At 44.2% G+C, this 23,536-nt stretch overlaps 1 protein-coding gene and 1 long non-coding RNA gene across 2 annotated transcripts; both read right to left on the reverse strand.

The window, feature by feature from the left end:
- Positions 1-734: 734 nt before the first annotated feature.
- rpusd2 (RNA pseudouridine synthase domain containing 2) lies at positions 735-11,583 on the reverse strand. The gene is made up of 6 exons (XM_041214164.1): positions 11,455-11,583; positions 9,225-9,299; positions 7,998-8,346; positions 5,375-5,589; positions 3,140-3,436; positions 735-1,972 (listed from the first exon to the last, which is right to left on the reverse strand). Exons 1-6 carry the CDS (start codon positions 11,581-11,583, stop codon positions 1,223-1,225), a joined length of 1,815 nt encoding a protein of 604 aa, XP_041070098.1. The 3' UTR covers positions 735-1,222.
- Positions 11,584-16,536: 4,953 nt separating this feature from the next.
- LOC121292266 lies at positions 16,537-23,231 on the reverse strand. Its single transcript, XR_005946249.1, has 2 exons — positions 23,034-23,231; positions 16,537-22,350 (listed from the first exon to the last, which is right to left on the reverse strand). It is a non-coding gene; the product is annotated as an uncharacterized LOC121292266 (long non-coding RNA).
- Between the last annotated feature and the right edge of the window lie 305 nt (positions 23,232-23,536).

A 23,536-nucleotide genomic window follows, 5' to 3' on the forward strand; every position in this document is an offset into this window, starting at 1 on the left:
ATGGTTGTGTGTGTCTTGCAGCTCTCGAATATCTTGGAGATTATCATATGCAGCTCTAAGGTTCAGACAGTTTGGCCACCCCTACTTTGATGGGATAGTTGCCACACTGTAGCAGATCAATCCCATCCAGGACAAATCTCTATCATTCCACTGCCCCAATATCACTCTCATTCCATCACTTCTGATGCAATTCTACATATGCAAGGGAAACTATGGTAATTGTAGGGGTTGACAAGTCAGAGAGTCAACTCCGCACTATGGGACGATGAGCAAAGAATGTTAATGAGTAGGAATGGTGTCAGCTAGTCTAGGCATAGAAGGGGATTGCAAGGGAAGAATAGCTCTCTGTAAAAAAAGAGACAGCGAGAAGTTCATGTCTGAACAACTGTGGTCCCTCATGTAGACAACACATGCATGCACTTGGGGAAAGGAAGCAATAATGTCACTTGGTATAGTGACCAAATGGTGTGACACAGCCTAACTAACTGCATATAGACAAAATGTCCTTATATAGTAATGTTACAGTCAAGACAACACATTTAGGAAACCTAATGAGTCCGGTGCTTGAGTAGCATTCAGGCCTAATGTCATCAGTGCTGCATAAAATGTGATATATCAATATCTTAATCAGCATTTCCTAGTCCTTAAACTTGTATTTATGGAAAGGATGTGTGACATCCTATTAACCCATTCCATCACCCTCCAGTATCTCTCTGACTCCACTGCTCATACTATTGGCACTGCTAAAATATATTTTATTTTGTCTGCTCATATAAGAGTAAACAAAATCCAAACAAACAGGAACTGAGGTAAAATTATAAAATACTGTTAAACAATCCAAAGATCAGGTGCAGTGGTTAATAAACATCACTGATGTGTATTTCCACCATGTCCAGTCAAGCAAGCATCCTATCAGCAAATGACAGTAAAGGAAATGATCAGGGACAGTGTTGTGGTGCTCACTGACTACTAGCACTCAGACTGAGTGCAGAGGGTTTGTGTCTTCAATAGCATTTTCATATATAAACAGTTTGATGCTTCTCTCTATGGAATTGACTGAACTTTTCAGAGACTCCTGCATTTATACAAGGCAGAAGTTTTAATTTCCAGCATCTCTCTCTCTCACTCACTCTCATACACACACCCATCCAGTAGCTGAACATTTAGGCTTGTGCCATCTGTACATTTGGTACAGGTTTTACACAGGTTTGTGATGAGTACTTCAATCCTCTTGCCAGTCAGCAGCAGCCCACCTGGGCAGCATTGACCTGTATTCCCAGTCTAGCCCTTTGTAGTGCAGGGCATGCAGGTACATGATTAGGTCCTTTGCGGATGGGTCCTTCCTCACCAGCTTGCATTCACCACACAGAGTGTCTGTCACAACCACTGGCTCCCCTTCCCGGTCGCTGGCTGTGGACTTGGTTACTTCCAAAGAGCTGCCATCTGCTGCCTTCCCCATTTGTTCCTCAACGACTTCACTCTTCTCACCCACAGTCCCTTCAGTTTGGCTGTTGAGTGGCAGAGTGGAGCAACCTGTGTTCTCTGTGCTACCCTTATCCATGGTACAATGGTGGTCCTCTTCTGGGAGATCCAGAAGATCCAGGCTTTCTTTTAACCTGTGAACATCCACCAATGCCTTCAGCAGCTCATCGTCCGTTTTATCCACCTTCCCCCCTCTGCCCCTTTGGGGTCCCCAGGCTTCAGTATTGTAGACAGGGTCATTTACAATGGGGTGGCCCAGGTACTGGAGGTGGACCCGGATCTGGTGGGTACGCCCAGTATAGGGGAAGCAGCGCACGACACTGGACGTGCCATTGTAGCTCAGTTTTTGGAACAAGGTTCTGCACGGTTTTCCTGAAGGGTCCACTCGGCACACACCGACCTTGTAGGAGATGATGAGGATGGGCTCCTCACAAGTGATTTCGTCATCTGGAAACTCTCCCTGCACTCGGCACACATATTCCTTCTGCACCTGAAACAAAATGGCATCAGTCAGCCTACATTGCAGATCAGGGTCTTGATACACTGGGCAAACAACTACAGGGTAACCAATCATGGAGCCTCACTCCTTCCCATCACTATAACTTCCAGCTGCCACCCCTCCACCCTCTCACCAAAACTCAATGTTCCTTTGACTGTAGCCTCTTGCTTTTTCACCCCAGCATTGATAGCTGTGCCTTCAGCTATCTCAGCACCAACTCTCTGGAATTTCCTCCCTGAAATTGTGTCACTCCATTTTCCTTCCTTCCTTTATAATCATTCTGAAAACCCAGCTCTCTCGTAAAGTACTTGGTCACCTCTAACATCCGCTCCTTTACCTCAAAGGATGGGAGCTAGGGTATGGGGAGTGCATCTGTGGGGCTCACCCCCATCCACCATGGTACGGATTGCTGCTGTCCATTATCTTACTCAGGTGGTATCTCTACACGTGGGTCTATAGAGTGAGTGTTAGCAGCTATTCAATAATAGAAGGCATCACAGCAAGCCCGATCCTTTCCATAATCACCCTGTACATTCCAGTAGTGGGTCACTGGATGGTGATCAGGGGTGAGAACCCTGGCTGCTACTCCCCCTCACTACCTAATCTGGAAGTAACAAACCCAGTGGAAGTGCAACTAAGTCAGTGCTAGCATTCTCCTGTCTGAGATGGCAGGTTGTGGGTTTGAGTCCCACTCCAGGACTCAAGCACATAATCCAGGCTGACTATTTCAGTGCAGCATAGAGGGAGTGCTGCACTGTCAGAGGCGCCACCTTTCAAAACAAACGTCAAACTAATGTCCTCTCAGACCTCTCAAGGGAATTCTCCCAGGTGTTTCAACCAATACTTTATCCTGAAGCAATATCACTGAACAGATTATCAGATTGCTCCTTATGAGAACTTGTTGTGAGAAAACTGGCTGCCACATCTCTTGTATTGCAACAGAGACGACACTTCAAAGATACTTCATTAGCTGTAAAACACTTAGGGATATGCAATGATTATGCAAAATGCTATAGAACGCAAGACTTTCTTCCTTAGCAATGTCCTGACTGAGAATGGCTAACTTAGCACAAATAGGGATAACCTGGGGCTCAAATCCTCAGAGCCAACATTGAGACTTGGTCTGAGTTGCCTCAGATATCTTTCTCACACACTAACCTGTCTTTCTCGGACTTGCTGATCCATTTTCTTTGATACTTCGAGCGTCTTGGCAAACATGAGGACACCAGAGGCGAGCCTGTCCAGCCGATGGATGGTATGCAGCTCTGTCAAGCCATGTTCCTTACCCAGGATAAAGATGACAGTATTGTGTCGGAATCGGCCACAGGGATGGACTGGAATGGAGGCCGGTTTATCCACCACAACTACCTCCTGGTTCTGGGTCAGTATCTCGACTGGCTGAGCAGTGACAGGAGGTTCATGCCTGTGTACCGTGTTCCTCATAAAATCATTGTTCTAGAAGATGGTGAAGGAAACCATTAATAGGAGCAATGTTCCTTCAAATTTCTCTTTGCTGTGCACCTGTTGGTTGCAATGCGCAACTGCAAACACTCATGCAGCTTGGAAATAACAAACTGTATCTAGCCAGCTCCTCGCATCAATCAGACCCACTGCTGGCTCAAAAAATGGCAATTTCAGGTCTCAGACCCATGACTCAGGGGCCCAGCTGGACAGCAGCCGAGCACTGAGCAAGAGACAGAAAAGGGCTTCACTCACAGTTGAGGGAGAACATATCCTCTGCTTTTCCAAAAGCAAGAACTCTGGTTAAGGAGGGTTTGATTAAGCCCGTTCCCTCACACCCTTGTACCGCATTCCACTGCAAGTGGATATTCAACCGTGAGGTGCATCAGGGATCAGCCCAGTCGTGTCCACATTTGCAGTGTTCAACAGGAATAATGAAGAGAATTTGTTTAAGCACCCCCCCTCCAACACCCACTACTGACTATAAACAATACAAGGCAGAGGGAAGCTTTCGAAGGAGAAAGAGGAGCTTCCTGCATCCACCCCACATCCCCCCCCAATTAAAACTTGGTAGTGAAATTAAATGGCACATGAGAGATTACCCTCAGTGGTTCAAGGCACTGGCCAATGAATAATTGAACTGTACACCTATTACAATGGCCATTTAATAATACTAATTGTAGTTAATGAACAGACCTGTACACTTGAGCAAAGTCATTATGGAAGTTAACCATAGCAAGAGGACAGGCCTTTTTATGATCAGCTGCCCATAAATCAGTGCATTTTTCAGAATCACAATAAATATTAACAAACCTGCATAGAGCCTAACCGCAGTCAATCCTGACACAGTCCCAGGGACCGCCTGTAAATACAGTAAAGTCCCGCTGTTCACAGGAGTCATGTTCCTGCGAAATCACGCAACGGGCGAAATCGCAAACAGCGAACATACTTTATAATGGGATTGAATTAGATTGGTTCCAGCCATTGCAAAATTATTTGCCTGCTGTACATCTGAGCTTTCCTCTTCCAGATGTGGAAACCTCTCCAACTCTTTAACTATCTCCTCTGAGCAGTGACATCCCTCAAATTCACACCCAAAACATAAAAAAAAGCATGTCCTTGAATTCAGTTGTCATCGTAAACAAAAAACTCCGGCACCACAACATGCAATTAGAGTCTTAACTTTACCCAGCATATAATTGTTCTGTATTGCCAGCATGTTACTTAGCAGCTTGGCTTTGAGCTTATTCACACTTCATGAAGCAGTTCAATGCACTTTTGACCTTTTCACCAAACACATCTATATTGCAGTTTCAACAAATTAAAACTGCAAAGCATTAATCTAGCTCACCCGCTCACCGCCCACTGCAATCGCCCCCCCCACCCCAAATCTATACTGTATTGTGTTTTTAAATTTGACCACTGACTACCTAGGAAGTTAAACCCTTACTTTTAGGCTCTTTCCATCATTTCTAATCCCTTGAAAATGATATGACCCTCAATGGAAATCCTTCCAATTTCTGAAGATATTTCAGGACCAATACTGCGGATGGGCAAAGATTTGTGCTGCAATGTGCAATTGGGTGTTCAAATCCTTTCACGCAGGTAAATGAATTTGTGAAAGAAGATCGTGAACGGTGGGAGTTTACTGTCCAGACATACTCCAGGGGAGCTCCTCGTAAATACAGGCACACTCCCGGGGAGCCCCCCATAAATACAGGCGCACTTCCTAGGATCCCCTGTCAATACAGACATACTCCCAGAGATCTAGAGATCCATTGTAAAACAGACATACGCCCCAGGGACCCTGCAAACTCAAAGAAGCTCGAGGTGCCATCCTTGCAAATGTGTGTGGGCTGCTGATCCTTGTTAAACAATGAAACACAGCTGCTGACTGCCTTTAAACAGCAACACAAAATCCAGTGACTGTACCTTTAAGACTGTGTTAAGGTCAGCTGGTGCCTCATTAAGCCGGATTCTGCCAGCTTTGGCAGCCTGGGTATAATACTCCATTGGCTCAACCCTGAATTCAGAGCTGAACACTTCTCGCAGTGTCTTCCCGACCCAGCGTCCTTTACAGTAAGTCTGGAAGTCAAAGTAGTAGGGAAAGACCTTCCTTAGTCCGTTCTCAAAGTAATATTGGGTTTCTAAAGGCAGAGGAGCAAAAGGAGAGTCACAGATCAGTTACTGGCACATTTTATGTCATCTGCATAGTACTTAGATCACACACTCTTCCCACCTCTTAATGCAGCTCTTCCCAGTCTGCCTCCATCTCCCCCATGAGCCACCTATCGCATGCTGGGCTATGGGTCTGCAAACCAGCACCGAATCCTTCTTCATGTGCATACCGAGACAGAGGCATCAGGCTACTCAAATGTGATGGCAGCGCAGCTGAGTTCAATATCCATGTACAAGCACTTTTCATTGAGGTGAGTAGCCAAGTTGATGGATTAGGTCCCTCACTGTTCATACCCCTCCTTAACTGAGTGGACTTATTCCGGGCAGACTAGGGTTGAGTTAGCAACTCTGGGGATGGGAGGATAAATTACCAAGATTCAGCCCACAACTCCCTGTGAACCAAGAGTCTACCGTCACTCACCATCCAGGTTCTTGGGACCTTGTCCACAAAGATTGAACACGAGGACAGCCTGCTCCTCTAGAGGGTAACACCAGTCAGAGCAAAAAGAACTAAAGCCCATTTGCCCACTGGACTCACTCAACATCATAAACAAAACTATCTCATTATGAACAGTGTAGATCTACATAACCCATTAGAGAGAAATGTGAAATAATATTTAAATGTGGTCAGTGTGAGCCCCATCACCAAGTCAGATGACCAAACCTGGTTCAATGAGAAGAGCATGCTAGGGACATTAGGTAACCCTGAACGAGGTGTAAACCTGATGTCACTATAAAGGGCATACATACTAAACAATATAAGCCGTGTGCAATAGAAAAACTAAGCTATTCCACAACTAACGGATGCGATCAAAGTTCTGTATTCCTGCCGCATCCAGTTACAAAAGGCAGTGAATGCTTAAAGAACCAGCAGAGTGGGGAAGCTTCACAAACATCCCCATCCTCAATAATGGTGGAACCCAGTACAAGTGCAAAAGACAATGCAGAAGCATTCATAACCATTTTCAGCCAGAAATAGAGTGAATGATTACATCTCAGCCTCCTCCTGATGGGTCCACAGCATCACAGTTGAGAATCACAGCTGAGTTCGCCATATACAGCAAAGGTTTGTATAGGGCAGGTGGGGTGCGGTGAAGGGGGGGTGGTGCAGGAAAGTGTTTTAAAACACTTGTTGGTTTAAAGGGATATACTCCTGACCAGGCTCTACGCCTACTAGGAGCAGCCTTAAAAAATATACATTAAAAAAATCACAAGTGCAGGGCCATCAGTTTAAGTTCCCAAATGGCAGGTCCCAGAGGAACCATCAGTGCGGGCTCCCATTCAAGTGCACTGTAACTTCCAAATTTCAGCATAGTGAGGTCGCCAAAGGTTGTGGTGCCACTGCAGCCCTCAATAGCTCTGAGTCTCTAAGCCGCAAAAGCTAGGTCATTATTTTGTTCATAGGATGGGAGTTGATGGGAAGGCCAGCATTTATTGTCCATCCCCAACTGCCCTTGAGGAGGTGGTGGTGAGTGCCTTCTTGGATTACAACAACAACCTATATTCATATGGCACTTCTAACGTAATGAAACATTCCAAGGCGCTTTGCAGGGGGAACATACAACAAATGCCACATAAGGCGATGTTAGGTCACATGACCAAAAGCTTGGTCAAAGAGGGAGGTTTCAAGGAGCAACTTAAAGCAAGAAAGTGAGGTAGAGGAACAAAGAGGAGTAGGGAGGGAATTCTGGAGCTTGGTGCTGAGGTAGCTGAAGGCAAAGCCGCCGATGGTGGAGCAATTATAAATAGGAATGCTGGAATTAGAAGACCACAGTTTTCTCAGACAGTTGTGGGGCTAGAGGAGATTACAGAGATAGGAAATGGCAAGGCCATGGAGGGATTTGAACAAAGGGATGAGAATTTTAAAATCAAGATATTGCTTGACCAGCAGCCAACGTAGGCCAGTGAGCACGGGGAGATAGGGGAATGGGAATTGTTGTGAGTTAAGTCACAGGCAGCAGGATTTTCTAAGACCTCAAGTTTGCAGCAGTGTGGTGGAATAGTTGTCTTGAAAGGAAATGAGGACGTGAATGAGGGTTTGAGCAGCAGATACTCTCCGAGACGGGTGATGTCAAGTGATGTTACAGAGGCGGGAAGAGGCCATGAATGCGAATATAAACCGTTGCAGTCCATGCGATGTAGGCACATCCACAGTACTGTAGGGATAGGATTGCAAGTTATAACGTACTAAGATTGGGATGGGTAAAAGGGAGGCGAGGTAATTTGTAAAAGACAGCAGTAAGATTGGACATAACGAACAAAGAGATAGAAATAGATTCTGCATGGAGTGTCCTCTTCACTCCACACTTTAGTGATGTGCGTGAAACAATTAGATTATTTTAATATGTTCAGAGCGGGGCCCGACCGCACACTTTACCGCTGAAGTGCTGATGACTGAAGCTGATACCCGGATTCTTCTTCCTGGGCGGAGGCACGTACCGGCCGCTCTGGCTCTTCTTGTTCCTGGGTTTTTTAGCCGGAGGTTGGTCGTTGCCCCGCAGCCCGAGTCCCGGCTCCTCCTCGATCTCTTTCCGCTTGTCACCGCCAGCAGCCCCGCTCATCCTTGCTCTGATCACCCGAACTGCAGTGAGGCAACAGCGCGGCCACCACATGGCAACTTCCGGCCAGGGGCCTCGGGGACGCGCGCCGATAGTCACAAAAGGACCCCCGGCGACATCCGTCCGTAATGTGCGTGAACAGCTATCTTCACATTTGTCATAAATTAGCTTTTAGAAACAAAACCCGCAAAGTAAGATCCGCCTAACTCCATCAGATAACTAGTGAATATTTGCAGGCAGTACTCCCCCGCCAGATAGAAATAGTAGAACCAAGAGGAGGCTTGGGGCTATTCAGGCCTGGGCCTGTTCTGCCAAAATTAGATCGTGGTTTATTATCTGTGTCTTCCCTCCATCCACCCGCCTTTGCATCTTATTCCTTTATGACCTCACCTAACCAAAATATACCTAGCTCAGTTTTGAAAGTTTCAATTGATCTTTGGAGGGAAAAAATTCCAAATTTCCATTGTATTAAAAGCAAAATACTGTGGATGCTGGAAATCTAAAACAAAAACAGAAAATGCTGGAAAAACTCAGCAGGTCTAACAGCATCTGTGGAGAGTAAAACAGAGTTAATGGTTTGAGTCTGTATGACTTCCTCAGAGCTGAAGAAGAGTCATAAAGACTCGAAATGTTCAAATTTCCATTACTCTATTTGAAAAAGTGCTTCTATATTTCCCTCCTAAATAGCCTGCCTCCAATCTTAAGGTTAGATCTGTTGTCCTGGAATCCATCCACCAGAGGAAACTCATTATCCATCCTATTAACTCCTTATATCTTAAACATCACAATTAGATCACCTCTTAATATTCTATATTCAAAGGAATACAAGCTGCTGCAACCAGAACCTACAGATCCTAATAATTTAACCCTCCAATAAGTCTGCTGTTGTACCTGCTTCCAAGGCATATACTTTGTAAGATAAGATGTTCAGACTAAATGCAGTGCTCCAGCTGGGGTTGAACCAGAACTCTGTACAGCTGTAAAATAACTTCTGCCCCTTAGTATTCTAGCCCCCTAAAGATAAAGACCAAATTCCTTATTAGTACCTGACCAGTAGATTTCAGTGATTTTGGAATATGGACCTCTAAATCTACCTGGTCACCCACAGTTCCTAGCTTTTCCTGCAATTCAGAAAATACTGTCACAAGAACAGAAGCATTAGGAGCAGGAGTAGGCCATTCGGCTACTCGAACCTGCTCCACCATTCAATAAGATCATGGCTAATTTGATTGTGGCTTCAACTCCACTTTCTTGTATATCCCCATAACCCTTGACTCCCTTTGTGGACCAACAATTTATCTAATTCAACCTTGAATATATTCAATGACCCAGCCTCCACTGCTCACTGGGGAAGAGAATACCACAGACTAACGATCCTCTGGGAGAAAAAAATTCTCCTCATCTTGGTCTTAATTGGGAGACACCTAATTTTTAAACTGTGTTCTAGATTCCCCCACAAAGGGAAACATCCTCTTAGCATCCACCCTGTGAAGTCCCCTCAGGCTCTCGTTTCAATAAGTTCCCCTCTCATCCTTCTAAATTCCAATGGCATAGGCCCAACATGCTCAATCTTTCCTCATAAGGTGACCTCTTCGTCCCAGGAATCAGTCGAATGAACCTCTGAACTGCTAATGTAATTGTATCCTTTCATAAGTAAGGAGACCAAAACTGTACACAGTACTCTGGATGTGGTCTCCTTTATGCCCTGTATAGCAGGAGAAACACTTCCCTACTTTTATATTCGATTCCATTTGCCTTCCTAATCACTTGCTGTACCTACATACTAACTTTTTGTGATTCATGGACCAGAACACCCAGATCCCTCTGTTGCACAGAGTTCTGCAGTGTCACTCCATTTAAATAATATACTGCTTTTTCATTCTTCCTACCAAAGTGGTCAAGTTCACATTTTCCCATCATACTCCATCTGCCAAATTTCTGCCCACTCATTTAACTTAGAACCATAGAAAAGTTACAGCACAGAAGGAGGTCATTCGGCCCATCTTGTCCATGCCACACCGAGGACACCCAGGTGCCCTTTCTAATCCCACCTTCCTGCACCCGGCCCATAGCCCTGCAGCTTACAGCACTTTAGGTGCAGATCCAGATACTTTTTAAAAGAATTTAGAGTTTCTGCCTCTACCACCAACTTGGGCAACGTATTCCAGACACCCACTACCCTCTGCATAAAAAAGCTCTTCCTCATGTCCCCCTACACCTTCTGCCACTTATCTTGAATCTATGTCCCCTGGTTCTAGAATTCTTCACCAAGAGAAACAATTTTATCTTGTCCACTCTATCTATTCCCCTCATAATTTTGTACACCTCAATCAAGTCACCTCTCAACCTTCTTTGTTCTAAGGAAAATAACCCTAACCTATCCAATCTCTCCTCATAGCTACACTTTTCTAACCCTGTAAACCTCCTCTGCATTCTCTCCAGAGCTATTCCGTCCTTCCTATAATGTGGTGACTAGAACTGCACACAATACTCCAGTTGTGGCCTCACCAGTGTTTTATACAATTCCAACATTATATCCTTACTTTTACATTCCATACCTCTGCCAATGAAGGAGCATTCCATATGCCTTCTTTACAATCTTGTCTACTTGAACTACTGCTTTCAGGGACCTGTGTACTTGTATGCTAAGACCTCTCACTTTACCTCCCTCTCTTAGTATATTCCCATTTATTGTATAATTCCTGTAACTGTTTGACCTCCTTAAATGTATGACCTCACACTTCTCTATGTTAAAATCTATCTGCCACTTTACCGCCCACTCCACCAACCCATCTATATCGTTTTGGAGATTATGGCTATCCTCTACACTATCCACTACTCAGCCAATCTTTGTGTCATTTGCAAATTTCCCAATCGTGCCTCCCACGTTCAACTTTAATTATCTAAATCTCTCTGTAGACTCTTTATGCCCTCTTGCCAACTTACTTTCCTATCATTGTGTCATTAGCAAAGTTAGCTACCATACATTTGGTCCCTTCATCCAAGTCATTGATATGGATTGTAAATAGTTGAGGCCCCAGCACTGATCCCTGTGGCACTCCACTAGTTACAGCTTGCCAACCCAAAAAAAAACCCACATTTATCCTTAGTCTCTGCTTCCTGTTAGCTAATCAATCCTCTATCAATGATAACATGCCATACACCATGAGCTCTTATTTTGTTAAGTAACCTTTGATATGGCAGCTTATCAAATGCCTTTTGGAAATCCAAGTATACCACGTCCACTGGTTCCCCTTAATCCACATTGCTTGTTACTTCCTCAAATAACTCTAATAAACTAGTTGAACATAATTTCCCTTTCACAAAACCATGTTGACCCTGATTGATTGTCGTATGATTTTCTAAACGTCTTGCTATTATCTCCTTAATAATGGATTCTAGCATTTTCCCTACGGCAGATGTTAGGCTAACCAGCCTCTATCCTGCTTTCTGTCTCCCTCTCTTGAATAGAGGTGTTACATTTGCGCTATTTCAATCCACTGAGACCTTTCCAGAATCTATAGAACTTTGGAAGATCACAACCATCATATCTACTATCTTTGCAACCACCTTTTTTAAGACCATAGGATGCAGGCTATCAGGTCCAGAGGACTTGTCAGCCTTTAGTTCTGATGGTTTTTCCAGTATCTTTTCCTGAGTGATTATGTTTGTTTTAAGCTCCTCCCTCTGTTGATTTTCAGGTATTCTTGGGATGTTTTGTTGTGTATTCTACAGTGAAGACTGAAACAAAATACCGGTTCAATGCTTCTGCCTTTTCCCTGTTTCCCATGATTAATTCTCCAGTCTTAACCTCTAAGGAACAACACCCACTTTATTTATCCTTTTTCTTTTAAAATACTTGTCAAAACTCTTACTATTTGTTTCTATTTTTCTAGCTAGCTTTCTCTCATATTCTAATTTCTTCCTCCTTTTTCTTAGTCATTCTTTTCTGGTTTCTGAAATATGTCCAATCTTCTGACCTATCACGTATCCTCGCAGCATGGAATGCTTTTTCTTTTTATTTGATACTATCCTTAATTTGCTTAGTTAGTCTTGGATGGCTCATCCTTCTCATAGTGTCTTTCTTTCTCAATGGAATATATCTTTGTTGAGTGTTATGAAATATATCCTTAAATGTCTGCCAATGCTTCTCTGTTGTCCTCCCTTCCCCAAGATAGGAGAGAAAATGGAGAAATATGCAAGTTCAGTTCTGGGTGGGGGGTGGGCAGGGGTGAATTCCTCTCCTGCTTCGACTTCTCTCCAACACTAACTCCAGAGAGACTTAACGTCAAATGTAGAAAGCAAGCGAAGAAACATCAGAAAGGCAGTGATCAGATGAGCAGGCATAATTCAATCCTCATTTAAAGTCAGACATCGTGTCCTTGTTTTTTCTATATATGCTTTTAAATTATTTACAGTTAAAGCAGGTTAGAGTTGGGTGGCTTGGAGGAGTTCCTATATTGTTACAGGACAAGGAGGGAGGCTTGAAATTAAAGTGCTGCATCACCTAACACTTGCATTTAGATCCCCTAAACATTATCTATAGATCTTAATCTATAATAAGCAGTCATATTTGTTAATGTTAGCAAAGCTTTGGGTGAGGTTATAAAGGTACAAAGCATTCAAAAGACCCAAACTAATTTAGCTGAAGAACGAATGTAAGAGGGGTTTAAAGTCCACAAGTACCATATTTTGATCAGGATAGTTAGGGGAATAGATACGGTTCTCTGCAGCCGGGAACATGAGTCCTGAAAGCTGTGTTGCCTGCCCGGAGCTGGGGTTAAAGACATTTCTTTGGAGAGTGGGAGGGGAAGGATCCAATTGTCATGGTCCATGTGGGTCCCAACAACAGAGGTTAGACCTAGAAAAAGGTTCTGCTAAGGGAATATGAGCAGTTAGGGGCTAAATTAAAAAAGCAGAACCACAGAGGTAATAATCTTTAGATTACTACCTGAGCCACAAGCAAATTGGCATATGGTGAATAAGATCAAAGAGTTGAATGTATGGTTGAAAGAATGGTGTGGGAGAAATGGGTCACCGGTACAAGTACTAGGGAAAGAGGGAGCTGTACTGTTGCGATGGTCTTCACCTTTACCACTGGGACCAGTGTCCTGGTGAATCATATAACCAGTGCTGCAGAGAGGACTTTAAGTAGTGGGGGAGGGTTCACATGAAGGGAGATTGGAAAGTTAAAGAGAAAGGACAAGGCAATATTACAGAGTAATGATACAGATAATAATAATGAGTGTGCAGGAATGGACAGAGCGTACAAACATAAGTGCACCAGCAAATAATGTCAAGAAGCAAAAACAGTAAACTAGGACAGAATTAATGACTCTTTATCTGAATTCTCACAGCATTTGTAACAATAGATGAATTGATAGTACAAATATAAATAAATGAGTATAATAGGTATTAGAGATGTGGTTGCAATGTAGCCAAGGCTGGGACCTGAATATTCAGGGTATTTGACATTTCAGAGGTAGGAGGAAAGGAAAAGGAGGTGGGATAGTGCTGTTATTAAAAGATGAGATCAGCACAATAGTGAGAAATAAGCTTGGTTCAGAAGATCAAGATATAGAATCAGTTTGGGAGGAGATAAGAAATAGCAAAGGAAAACCTCTGGTGGGGATAGTTTATAAGTTCCCTAACTAACTACACAATAGGACAGAGTATGCATCAAGAAATAATCAGGGCTTGCGAGAAAGTTACTGCAATAATCGTGGGTGACTTTAATTCTCACATCGATTGGACAAATCAAATTAGCAACAGGAGCCTGGAGGATGAGTCCCTAGAGTATATCTGGGGCAGTTTCTTACAGAAATACGTTCTGGAACCTACCAGGAACCTGGCTATTTGGACCTGGTAATTTGCAATGAGACAGGGTTAATTAAGGACTTCAAAATAAAGGATCCTCTAAGCAAGAGCGTTTTCATAACATAAGAGAACTTCACATTCAGTTTGAGAGTGAGAAATGTGGGTCCATAACTAGTGTCTCAAACTTAAATAAAGGTAATGACAAGGGTATGAAGACAGAGTTGGCTAAAATGGATTGGGAAAATAGTTAAAAGGTAAGATGTTGGAAATGCAATGGCAGACTTTTAAGAAGATATTTCATCACTCTCAATAAAAGTCTATTTCATTGAGGAAGAAAGACTCTACCAGAAGGATGTAACATCCATGGCAAGGAAATTAAGGATGGTATCAAATTGAAAGAAAAAGCGTTGTGAGGATTTGTAGTAGGCTAGAAGATTGGGAAAATGTTAGGCATCGGCAAAGGATGACTATAAAATTAAAGGGGGAGAAATTGGAGACAAAAATAGCAAGAAATATAAAAACAGATAGTAAAAGCTTCTACAAGTATATAAAAAGAGTAGCTAAACTGAGCATTGGTCCCTTTGAAGGCAAGACTGGGGAATTAATAATGGGAAACAAGGAAATGGCAGAGACTTTGAACTAATATCATGTATCCATTTTCACAGTAGAAGACACAAAAAAGTATCCCAAGAATAGTTGAAAATCAAGAGGCAAAAGAGAGGAACTTAAAACAATCACTATCACTAAAGGTTAAGTAATTGGAATACTAATTGGACTTAACACTGACAAGTCCTCTGGACCTGATGGCCTGTATCCTTAGGTCTTAAAAAAAATGTCTGCAGAGATAGTGCAGATGCATTGGTAATCTTCCAAAATTCTGGAGAAGTCCAAGCAGATTGGAAAACCACGAATATAATTCCTCTGTTCAAGAGAGGGAAACAGAAAGCAGAAAACTATAGGCCAGTTAGCTTAAATTCTGTCATTGGAAAAATGCTAGAATCCATTACTAAAGAGGTAGTAGCAGTTCATTTGGAAAATCATAATACAATAAGGCAGTCGGCATGGTTTTATGAAAGGGAAATAGTGTTTGACATATACATTAGTTATTTGAAGATGTAACAAATGGGGTGGATAAAGGGGAGCCTGTGGACGCAGTGTACTTGGATTTCCAAAAGGCATTCAATAAGGTGCCACATAAAAAGTTGCTACACAAGAGCATATGGTGTTGGGGTGATATATTGACATGGATAGAGGACTGGCTAATTAACAAGAGAGTCAGGATAAATAGGTAATTTTCAGGTGAGCAAACTGTAACTAGCTGAGAGCCACAGGGATAAGTGCTGGGGCCTCAAATATATATAATCTATATTAATGGCTTGGATGAAGGGACTGCATGTTTTGTAGGCATATTTCCTGATAATATAAAGATAATTAGGAAAGCAAGTTGTGAGGAAGATACAAAGTCTGCAAGGGTATGTAGATAGGTTAAGTGAATGGGCAAAAGATTGGCAGATGCAATATTATGTGGTAAAATGTGAAATTGTCCACTTTGACAGGAAGAACAGAAAAGCAGAATATTATTTAAATGGAGAGACTGCAAAATGTTGCAGTACAGAGGGATAATAATAGAGGGGGCGTGGTGTCCATGTACATGAATTTTAGAAAGTTAGCATGCAGGTATTGCAAGTAATTAAGGCGGCAACTGGAATGTCGGCCCTTATAACAAGGGGATGGTGAATAAAGGTAGTTAAGTCTTGCTACGACTGTACAGGGTATTGGTGAGGCCACAACTAAAGTACTGTGTACAGTTTTGGTCACCTTACTTAAGGAGGAACAAACTTGCATTGGAGGCCATTCAGAAAAGATTCACTGGGCTGATTCCTGGGATGAAGGGGTTGTCTTATGAGGAATAGTTAAGCAGGTTGGGCTTTCCCTTATTAGAGTTCAGAAGAATGAGGGGTGATCTTATTGAAACATATAAGATTCTGAGGGGGCTTGACAGGGTAGATGTTGAGAGGATGTTTCCATTAGTGGGGAAAACCTAGAACAAAGGGGTACAGTTTCAAAATAAGGGGTCTCCCATTTAAAATAGATGAGAAATTTCTCCTCTTTTGGAATTCTCTTTTCCCCAGCAAGCAGTGGAGGCTGTGTCATGGATATATTCATCTCTGATTTGGATAGATTTTCGGTTGACAAGGGAGTCCAGGATTTTGGGGGACAGGCAGCAAAGTGGAGTTAAGCCACAACAGATCAGCTGTGACCTTATTGACTTGCAGTGCAGGCGTGATGTACTGAATGGCCTACTATTCCTTATGTCCTTTATCAGTGGTAAGATTGAGTGAAACTGTACAGACCACCTAGCAGTGTTTCAACATTTACTGGGTGTCTGTAATGCATTGTTCTGTGCACAGAACTAATCTTCTTCAACTTGACCAGCACAAAAAAAACGTAAATGCTTCTTGAGAAGGTGCTACCTCTCCTGTCAGTTTAAAGGAACAAGCACATCATTTTCCACAAAGAAACTGACAAAAACACACATAATAAACACTGGTGCACCCTTGGCACACGGGTCTTTTATTGCTGTTAGTTCTGTACAGAGGTGAAGTTAGAGCAATCAAACTGCTCCAGGGATCATTCTACAGCAGTGAGTGATTCATGCAATTCTCATCCCTTCTCTCTGAAATGCATAGTTTAATGCAAGCTGCCTCATGCATCTAGAAAACATTTAGCACTGTAATTCCATAAAAAAATTCAAATAACAAATTTAGACAGCAGAATATTATAAACCCAGCACAGCGCTGGCTTATTGAACAGAGATCTGAGGTCTGAGGCATTGTGCTGCAAAGGGCATGACCCATGCCAACTTGAATCAGTCAGTATAGGTGTTAGCACTGGGATGGGAGCGTGTGACAGATTACAGGTACCTAGCCCAGCTATGTGATGTATTCGCCTGAGTAAGGCTTCAGCCAATGAACAGATTGCCCACTAATGAAGTTTCTGATTCAGATTTTAGAATTGATCAACACGCAGCGTAAACCAATGTGCATCTGAAAGTACACTAGTCAACAACATGGCCAGTGCCCATATGGGACCCAAAGGGAAGGATGACACTGCTGGGGAATAGGACATTTTTAGCTGCTCTCATCTAACGTTCCTTCGAATACTCCCAAGGCAAATACAGCAGAGGTTAGATGGAGAGTAAAGCTCCCTCTACACTTCCCCAATAACTCCCAGGCAGATCCCAATGTGATTAAGGATAAGATGAGAGTATAGGGCTAGTCTAATAAACAGGGACGGATCTACTCCTGAACAGCACTGCAGAATAAAAGGTCTACAGAGAGAGTAGCCAAGTGCCCAAGTACCAAAAGCCAAACCTACAGGAGCTGAAGAAGCTGCCTAACACTGTCCTTCCACATACTTCTGCTGTGAATCTTTATCTCACTCCATCAAAGGCTACAAGCTCAGAAGGGGGAAACAGATACCACTACTTATACCTCAAGGTGTTGGAAGACCCCACTACCAACGGTCCCTAGAAATGGGGCAAAGGAGAGAATAGACCCCACTACCCACAGCAGAGGGAAATGGAGAGAAAACAGATTCCACTCTGAGGAAATTAGGCAAAACAACCTCCACAAGAGGGAACAGATGCCTGACTTTTGTTCACCACTGTGGAATGTTCCATCCTTATAGAAATGCACCTGCATTTTGTTCAACAGCCCCCTAGCTGGAACTGAGGCCTGATCATGGCTTCCACTTCTGAGTGGAAGTGGCCAGTGGCCTGATACAGTGATAAAAAAGGGAAAAAAAAAACAATCAAACACATCTACAACCTGTGAACCTCAGCAAGCCAGCAGCAGAGTGAAAATGGTCCAGATTCACAATGGAAACACCGATGCTCCCTCTCCTGTCTTAGTCTCCTTATAGTAACTGTTCTCCCAGCTGTACAGCACATTGCCTCATTCTCTTCATCTCTTTACAACAAAATCAGCTTTGCCAGCTGAACGATAATGAACAGGATGATACATCTGCCGTATATTTTAATTCCTATTGCTCAGTGTCTGTTAATGCATAATTAAACATTGGACTGATTTCATTACAGACCTAGCTACTGTATATAATACATTTTGAACATGCATAATTAACAACTCAGCCTTCTTTGCCCTGGATTCTTGTGGTCAGTTCGAAGCTCCGTGGATGCTTTCCAGTTGAATTCCTGATACTTGCACCCAAATCTGCTCAGCGGCAAGCTCCGAACCTGATGTGTTGATGGATAGTAGACTCTTGGTAGCTCAGATAGACACCTGACCCAATAAAAAGGAGCACTTGCAGTCAATGGAAAGTCTGCTGTGCTCAGATTTGAAATTCCTGTGACGGGCCTGCTTTGGGTATTGTCCTGTTTCTCCTCCTGCCCACTTTCTGATGTGTATGGGTCCTGCAGCGCTGCTTCCAACTTCCTCGAGGAGCTTAGATGGTGGCTGCCAGGAATTGTTCAAGCATTAAACCCTTGATGTCACAGGTATTGCTGGCTCATCTAACTGCAGCCAGAACAGAGCAATGCCAGTGCCCCTAGTTCAAAGGTTTCTAACACTACAAGTCAGCCTGTTCCAGAATAACTAGGTTGAGGTCTGTTTGGTCATTTTTCAACCACTTCTCTCCAAGCCCCTCCTCTCCTATATTGGTACAGCATCACTAACACATGTACAACAGTTATTGCTACTAATGGCACATACTCTAAAATCATATGGCTTTATTTGCATTTTAATGTGACTACAATTTGTGCTAAGAGTTTCATTTGCAGGTGAAACCCAGGAGGTATTTAATAATCTTACCCAAAGCTGAATTATTTTGCAAAGCGCTATCTACTTTAAAAAAAAATGAAGTGACAGTTATACTACAATCTGATCTCTGTGAAGTTAGTCTCAGCCAGCATGAGGGATGTTGCAAGTCAGGTTTTGTATATCAGCAAAAAAAAAGCCTCCTGGAAGGTCCCGTGATGCTCACTAAATGGTAGTAAACCCCAGTGTCCTCGCTGCAAAGGATCACAGAACAACAGGATAAGTCAATTGACTGTGTACCTAAATCGACAGTCGGTGGCTCCTGCCCTGGTGTTATAGAATTAGAGTGAATCCCACCAGTGGCCAGGCCAGCTCCAGGCATTGCTTTCAGGCGGCGTTAAGTACAAAGAGTTAATTTACTGCCTCATTAGGGCTGCATTCACACAGCAAGGTCACTATCAAGGGCAGAGGTTTCAGCTTCAACCAAAGCCTAACTTGTATTATGTAAGTTGGGCACAGGTTTACGCTGAAGCAAAGATCCTTCTCCATCCCAGGGAGCCTCACCAAGTCCAGAGTCAGGTTGTGTTTACACTGTAACTGCCATCTCAATGAAGACAAAACCATTCTACATTGACAGTACAGCTACAGCATAAATACAAGTACTGCTGGGCACTGTTATATAAACACTACAGGCAGGTGGGTCTCACTGTCTTACATACAAGCAATAGATACAATCTGCACAACAGAGAATTAAGTGGAGCCGAAGCTTCCCTCAACCATCACCCCAAGGTTCTATAAAGATGTTCCACTAGCTCAAAGAGTATCAAATGGTTTCCAGAAGCTGCTGGTAATTGTTCAGATAACCATTACAATCTATTCAGTTCAAGGAACGCAAGGTTGGATGCTTGTCTACTCCAGCTGCTGGGCAGACCACATCAATAGGTTTTCTAAAGCTCTGTATAAAGAATCACTGTCTTCCCTTAAATCTAAGCTAGTGATTGATAATCTCAAGCATCAGGATTCACTGTGATCACTAAACTCAACAGAAGAGATGGGAGATCGAAAACACGGCTATGAGACTCTGATTTCTATCCTGACATTCCTCAAGCCAGCTTGCTGGATAAACCTGAACCCTGGTTAGTTCATTAAGCTACGCCCTGTTAAAAAAATATTTTCGGTTAAACCGCTCATGGCAAGCTCCGCTAACCTCATGCACTGCCTCTAAGGTTTGGCACTACAGCTGCTACTGAAGCACTAAAGTGGCGTGGAACTATACATCTCCAAATGGAAGACATTGGTGATTTTGTTGTTCTGTTTTTTTTTTAAAAACTTGTCGTGACACTTATTTTTCACGTTATAGTATTGCACAGCCCGAACTTTTATCTAAATGAAAAATTAAAACTTAAACAAAAATGCAAGTTTGAAAAAGACCTAAAAATTAGGGGGAAAAAGATAGCACTCTACTCTACTGACACTGCGCTATGTACAGACAGCTCAAAACTCCACTCCAGCCCCAATGCTTCCACTATTGCTAGTCTAACAGGGCTCGGAAACAACATAGATCAGTCCCAGCAAAGCCATTAGGGGCTGATATTGGTGAGAACGAGACTGGCTGAAGAGGCCACTGATTTTATTCTGATGTCTGTTGCTCTGCCCTCACATATAGGAAACTTCTCATGCAGGCTAAAGGTTTTGGGGAAATTACCTCCCAATACTTAAAGAAAAAATTTAGTCTCCATGTGATTGATGAAGCTTTTTTGCTGCTGTGGATCAGGGATTTGCATGATGTAATTGGTCCTGCAGACTGGCCACGGTGACCTGATATCCAATGGGATCACCATTACCTAGGATGCAACAAAATGTTGCACACTGCCCATAACACGAATCCTGCACTGCCCAATCTTGCAGTAGATACTGGAGCCTACAGCTCTCTACTAAACAGGTCTCTTACTGCTGTTGTTTTGATCTTGGATGCAAGAAATCCAATAGCACAACTCCATGGAGAGGCACAAAATTCCCTCATGGATTCAGAAAACCTTCACAGGCTTGTTTTTGCCAGATTATGAGAAAAATGAAAAAATAACCATTTCCTTCTGCTCCGCACACAGAAGGTTTTTCCCAGGTCTGCCATAGGCATCCTTTACAGCTGGCATAAGGAGTGCACCCACTGTACCCATTGTACACACACTGCTCAGCTGACCAGCACTCTTATTTTCAGTGTTAACTGATCATCGATGTTCACAGCTTTGTGCTCAGCCTTTCACAGCTCAGATGACATGCAATGTCCCAATGGCCAATCCTTAGTGCTCTATCTACGTGGTCAGTTCAGAGACAATTTGTAGAAAATGCTGCAAACACCCAGCAACTCAGTCACATCCAAAAGAGAAAAAAAAGTTAGTATTTCAGGTAAGAGATTCAGGGCAGCTTTGACAGTAATTGGCTTGTGGCCTCACTGTGTACGTGCAGTGCTTTTTAAAAAAAGTTTTGCGCTGCTGGGGGTGCAACAGGAGCGGCTGGAGTGCTTTTTAATTTAATCTCAGCGAGGGTGGCAAGCAGTTAATGGGAAGTAAGTACTAACAGTGAGCTCAGTGCCAGGTCTGTTATGGACAGGTTCAGTTTCTTCCCAGCACATTCTTAAATACCCGGTGGTTTTGAATCCAAAGCAGCAATCAGACGCTAGATCAGCCATTAGATCAAAAAAAAAAATTTGAGTCATTATAGTGAAGTCACCAAGAGGCGAGCAAGCACTGGCAACTAAATACATGGAAAGCTTAACTTCAGATGCAATGGTGTCTAATCGTGTGTTGTAAATGGAAGGTCATTAAATGCGCACTCATAAGCAAAGATGCAGAGCAGCAATGTCTGGGCAGATAAGCTGCTTGGCACAGCCTCTTGTGACGAGAAGCTTACACTAAGTTTGCCACACACCAGGGCAGGGGCAAATTGAGTTATTTTTAAAAGAGAATTCACACAGAGATCAAATAGCCATGAAGCTAAACACATTCTTCCCCGACATGGGCACCTTGATCATTATATCCAACCACAGGAGGCCCAACATGACTGCCATCCTCAGCACCCAGGTTCAGTTTTGGACATGTGCCACAACCTGGCTGGAATCTCTTTAAACTCAAGCTTGACACTAAACATTGGCAGTTTCTGTCTTTGGGTAAGTCAGCATTATGGGTTAGACACCAGACCTCTCAAGAGTCACAGTTCTGTGAACTTGAAGTAGCAGCGTGGCATTGTATTTGACCAGTACTCGGGATGGCAGGGGAATGGTGGTTCATGGGGGCAGGGGGATGGTGGTTGAAGGTCTTGGTGCAGCTCAGAGGTCAGTGATCAGCATCACATTGCCATTCCTATTGAGATAGTAAACAGCACAAAGCTACAACCCAGAATAGTCAGTCATCAATCCAGGTCATTTCAGATCTGGCTGCTTCTTAAAACAAAAGAGATGGGATAGGGAAGGGATCTTGCTGTGGCAACTTCCCAGCAGAATTGTGCCAGAGTTCCATTCCGCAGTGATGGCTTTGTAACCCAGATATCAAACGGCTTTCGGTACTGGCAGCAAGGAACCAACCTGGAGTTACAAAAGAGAGGCAATCAGCAATAATTGATACCATGCCATTACTGTTGAATGAATGAGCAGGACTACAGAGAAAAGCTCACAGCCCAGGTGGATGAGGGGATAGCGGGGGAACAAGAGAGGGTGTGGGGGGGAGAGGGATGGGGGGGTGCGGGGGGAGAGGGATGGGGGGTGCGGGGGGAGAGGGATGGGGGGGTGCGGGGGGAGAGGGATGGGGGGTGCGGGGGGAGAGGGATGGGGGGTGCGGGGGGAGAGGGATCGGGGGGTGCGGGGGATGGGGGGGGGCAGAGGGATGGGGAGCCGGGGGGGCGGTAAGAGGGATGGGGAGCCGGGGGGGGGGGGGGGGGGGGGGTGGTAAGAGGGATGGGGGGGCGGGGGGGGGGGGAGAAGAGGGATGGGGGGAAGAGGGATGGGGGGGCGGGGGGGAGGGGAAGGGGGGTGGCGAGAGGTGGGGGAGGAAGGGGGTGGCGAGAGGTGGGGGAGGAAGGGGGGTGGCGAGAGGGGGCGGTGGCGAGATGCGGGGGGGGGGGGGGGGGGGGGGTGGCGGGGAGACGTGGGACTGGGGGCCGAAGGGGAGAGGAGGGGAAGGGGAGAGGAGGGAAATGGGAGTCTATCGCTCAGAATCAATCATGTGACTTTCACATTCCCACAATGCAACACGACCGCAAACTTCTTACTGTTGCTTGCCGGCCGTCCGGGCCGCGATAATCCACGTTTTCATCGTCATCTCTAAACCGGACTCCCCTCTCTCCGATATTCCCCTGCGGAAACTCCGATTCACTCCTGCCTTCAGCCTTCTCCTTCTCTGCTAATTCCTTCCACCGCCGCCGCCATCTTCACCTCCGCTCAACCCGCCCGCCCCAAGCGGGGGCGCGCCCCCCACCGGCCGGCGCGCTCCCAATCCCCCCCACTCCGATTGGTCAGCGACCCTGTCAACCAAACCTCTCACCGGAACCAGCTCCCGTTTGTCACTGAGGTCTCTGATTGGACAAGGGGAACATCAATCATCTCATTCTCCCAATCATTGGCTTGATTCTGACTCAGTATTCCTCCACAGCCTCATCGCTATTTGACCAGCGGGTTGGACCATGGTGGAGTGTGATTGGTGAATTCTACTGTGAAAATCCTGGACCTCCCTCCCTATCAGCACTATGGGTGTACCTACACCCACATGGGCTTC

This window comes from Carcharodon carcharias, chromosome 20, assembly GCF_017639515.1.
Source record: "Carcharodon carcharias isolate sCarCar2 chromosome 20, sCarCar2.pri, whole genome shotgun sequence".
Taxonomy (NCBI): Eukaryota; Metazoa; Chordata; class Chondrichthyes; order Lamniformes; family Lamnidae; genus Carcharodon; species Carcharodon carcharias.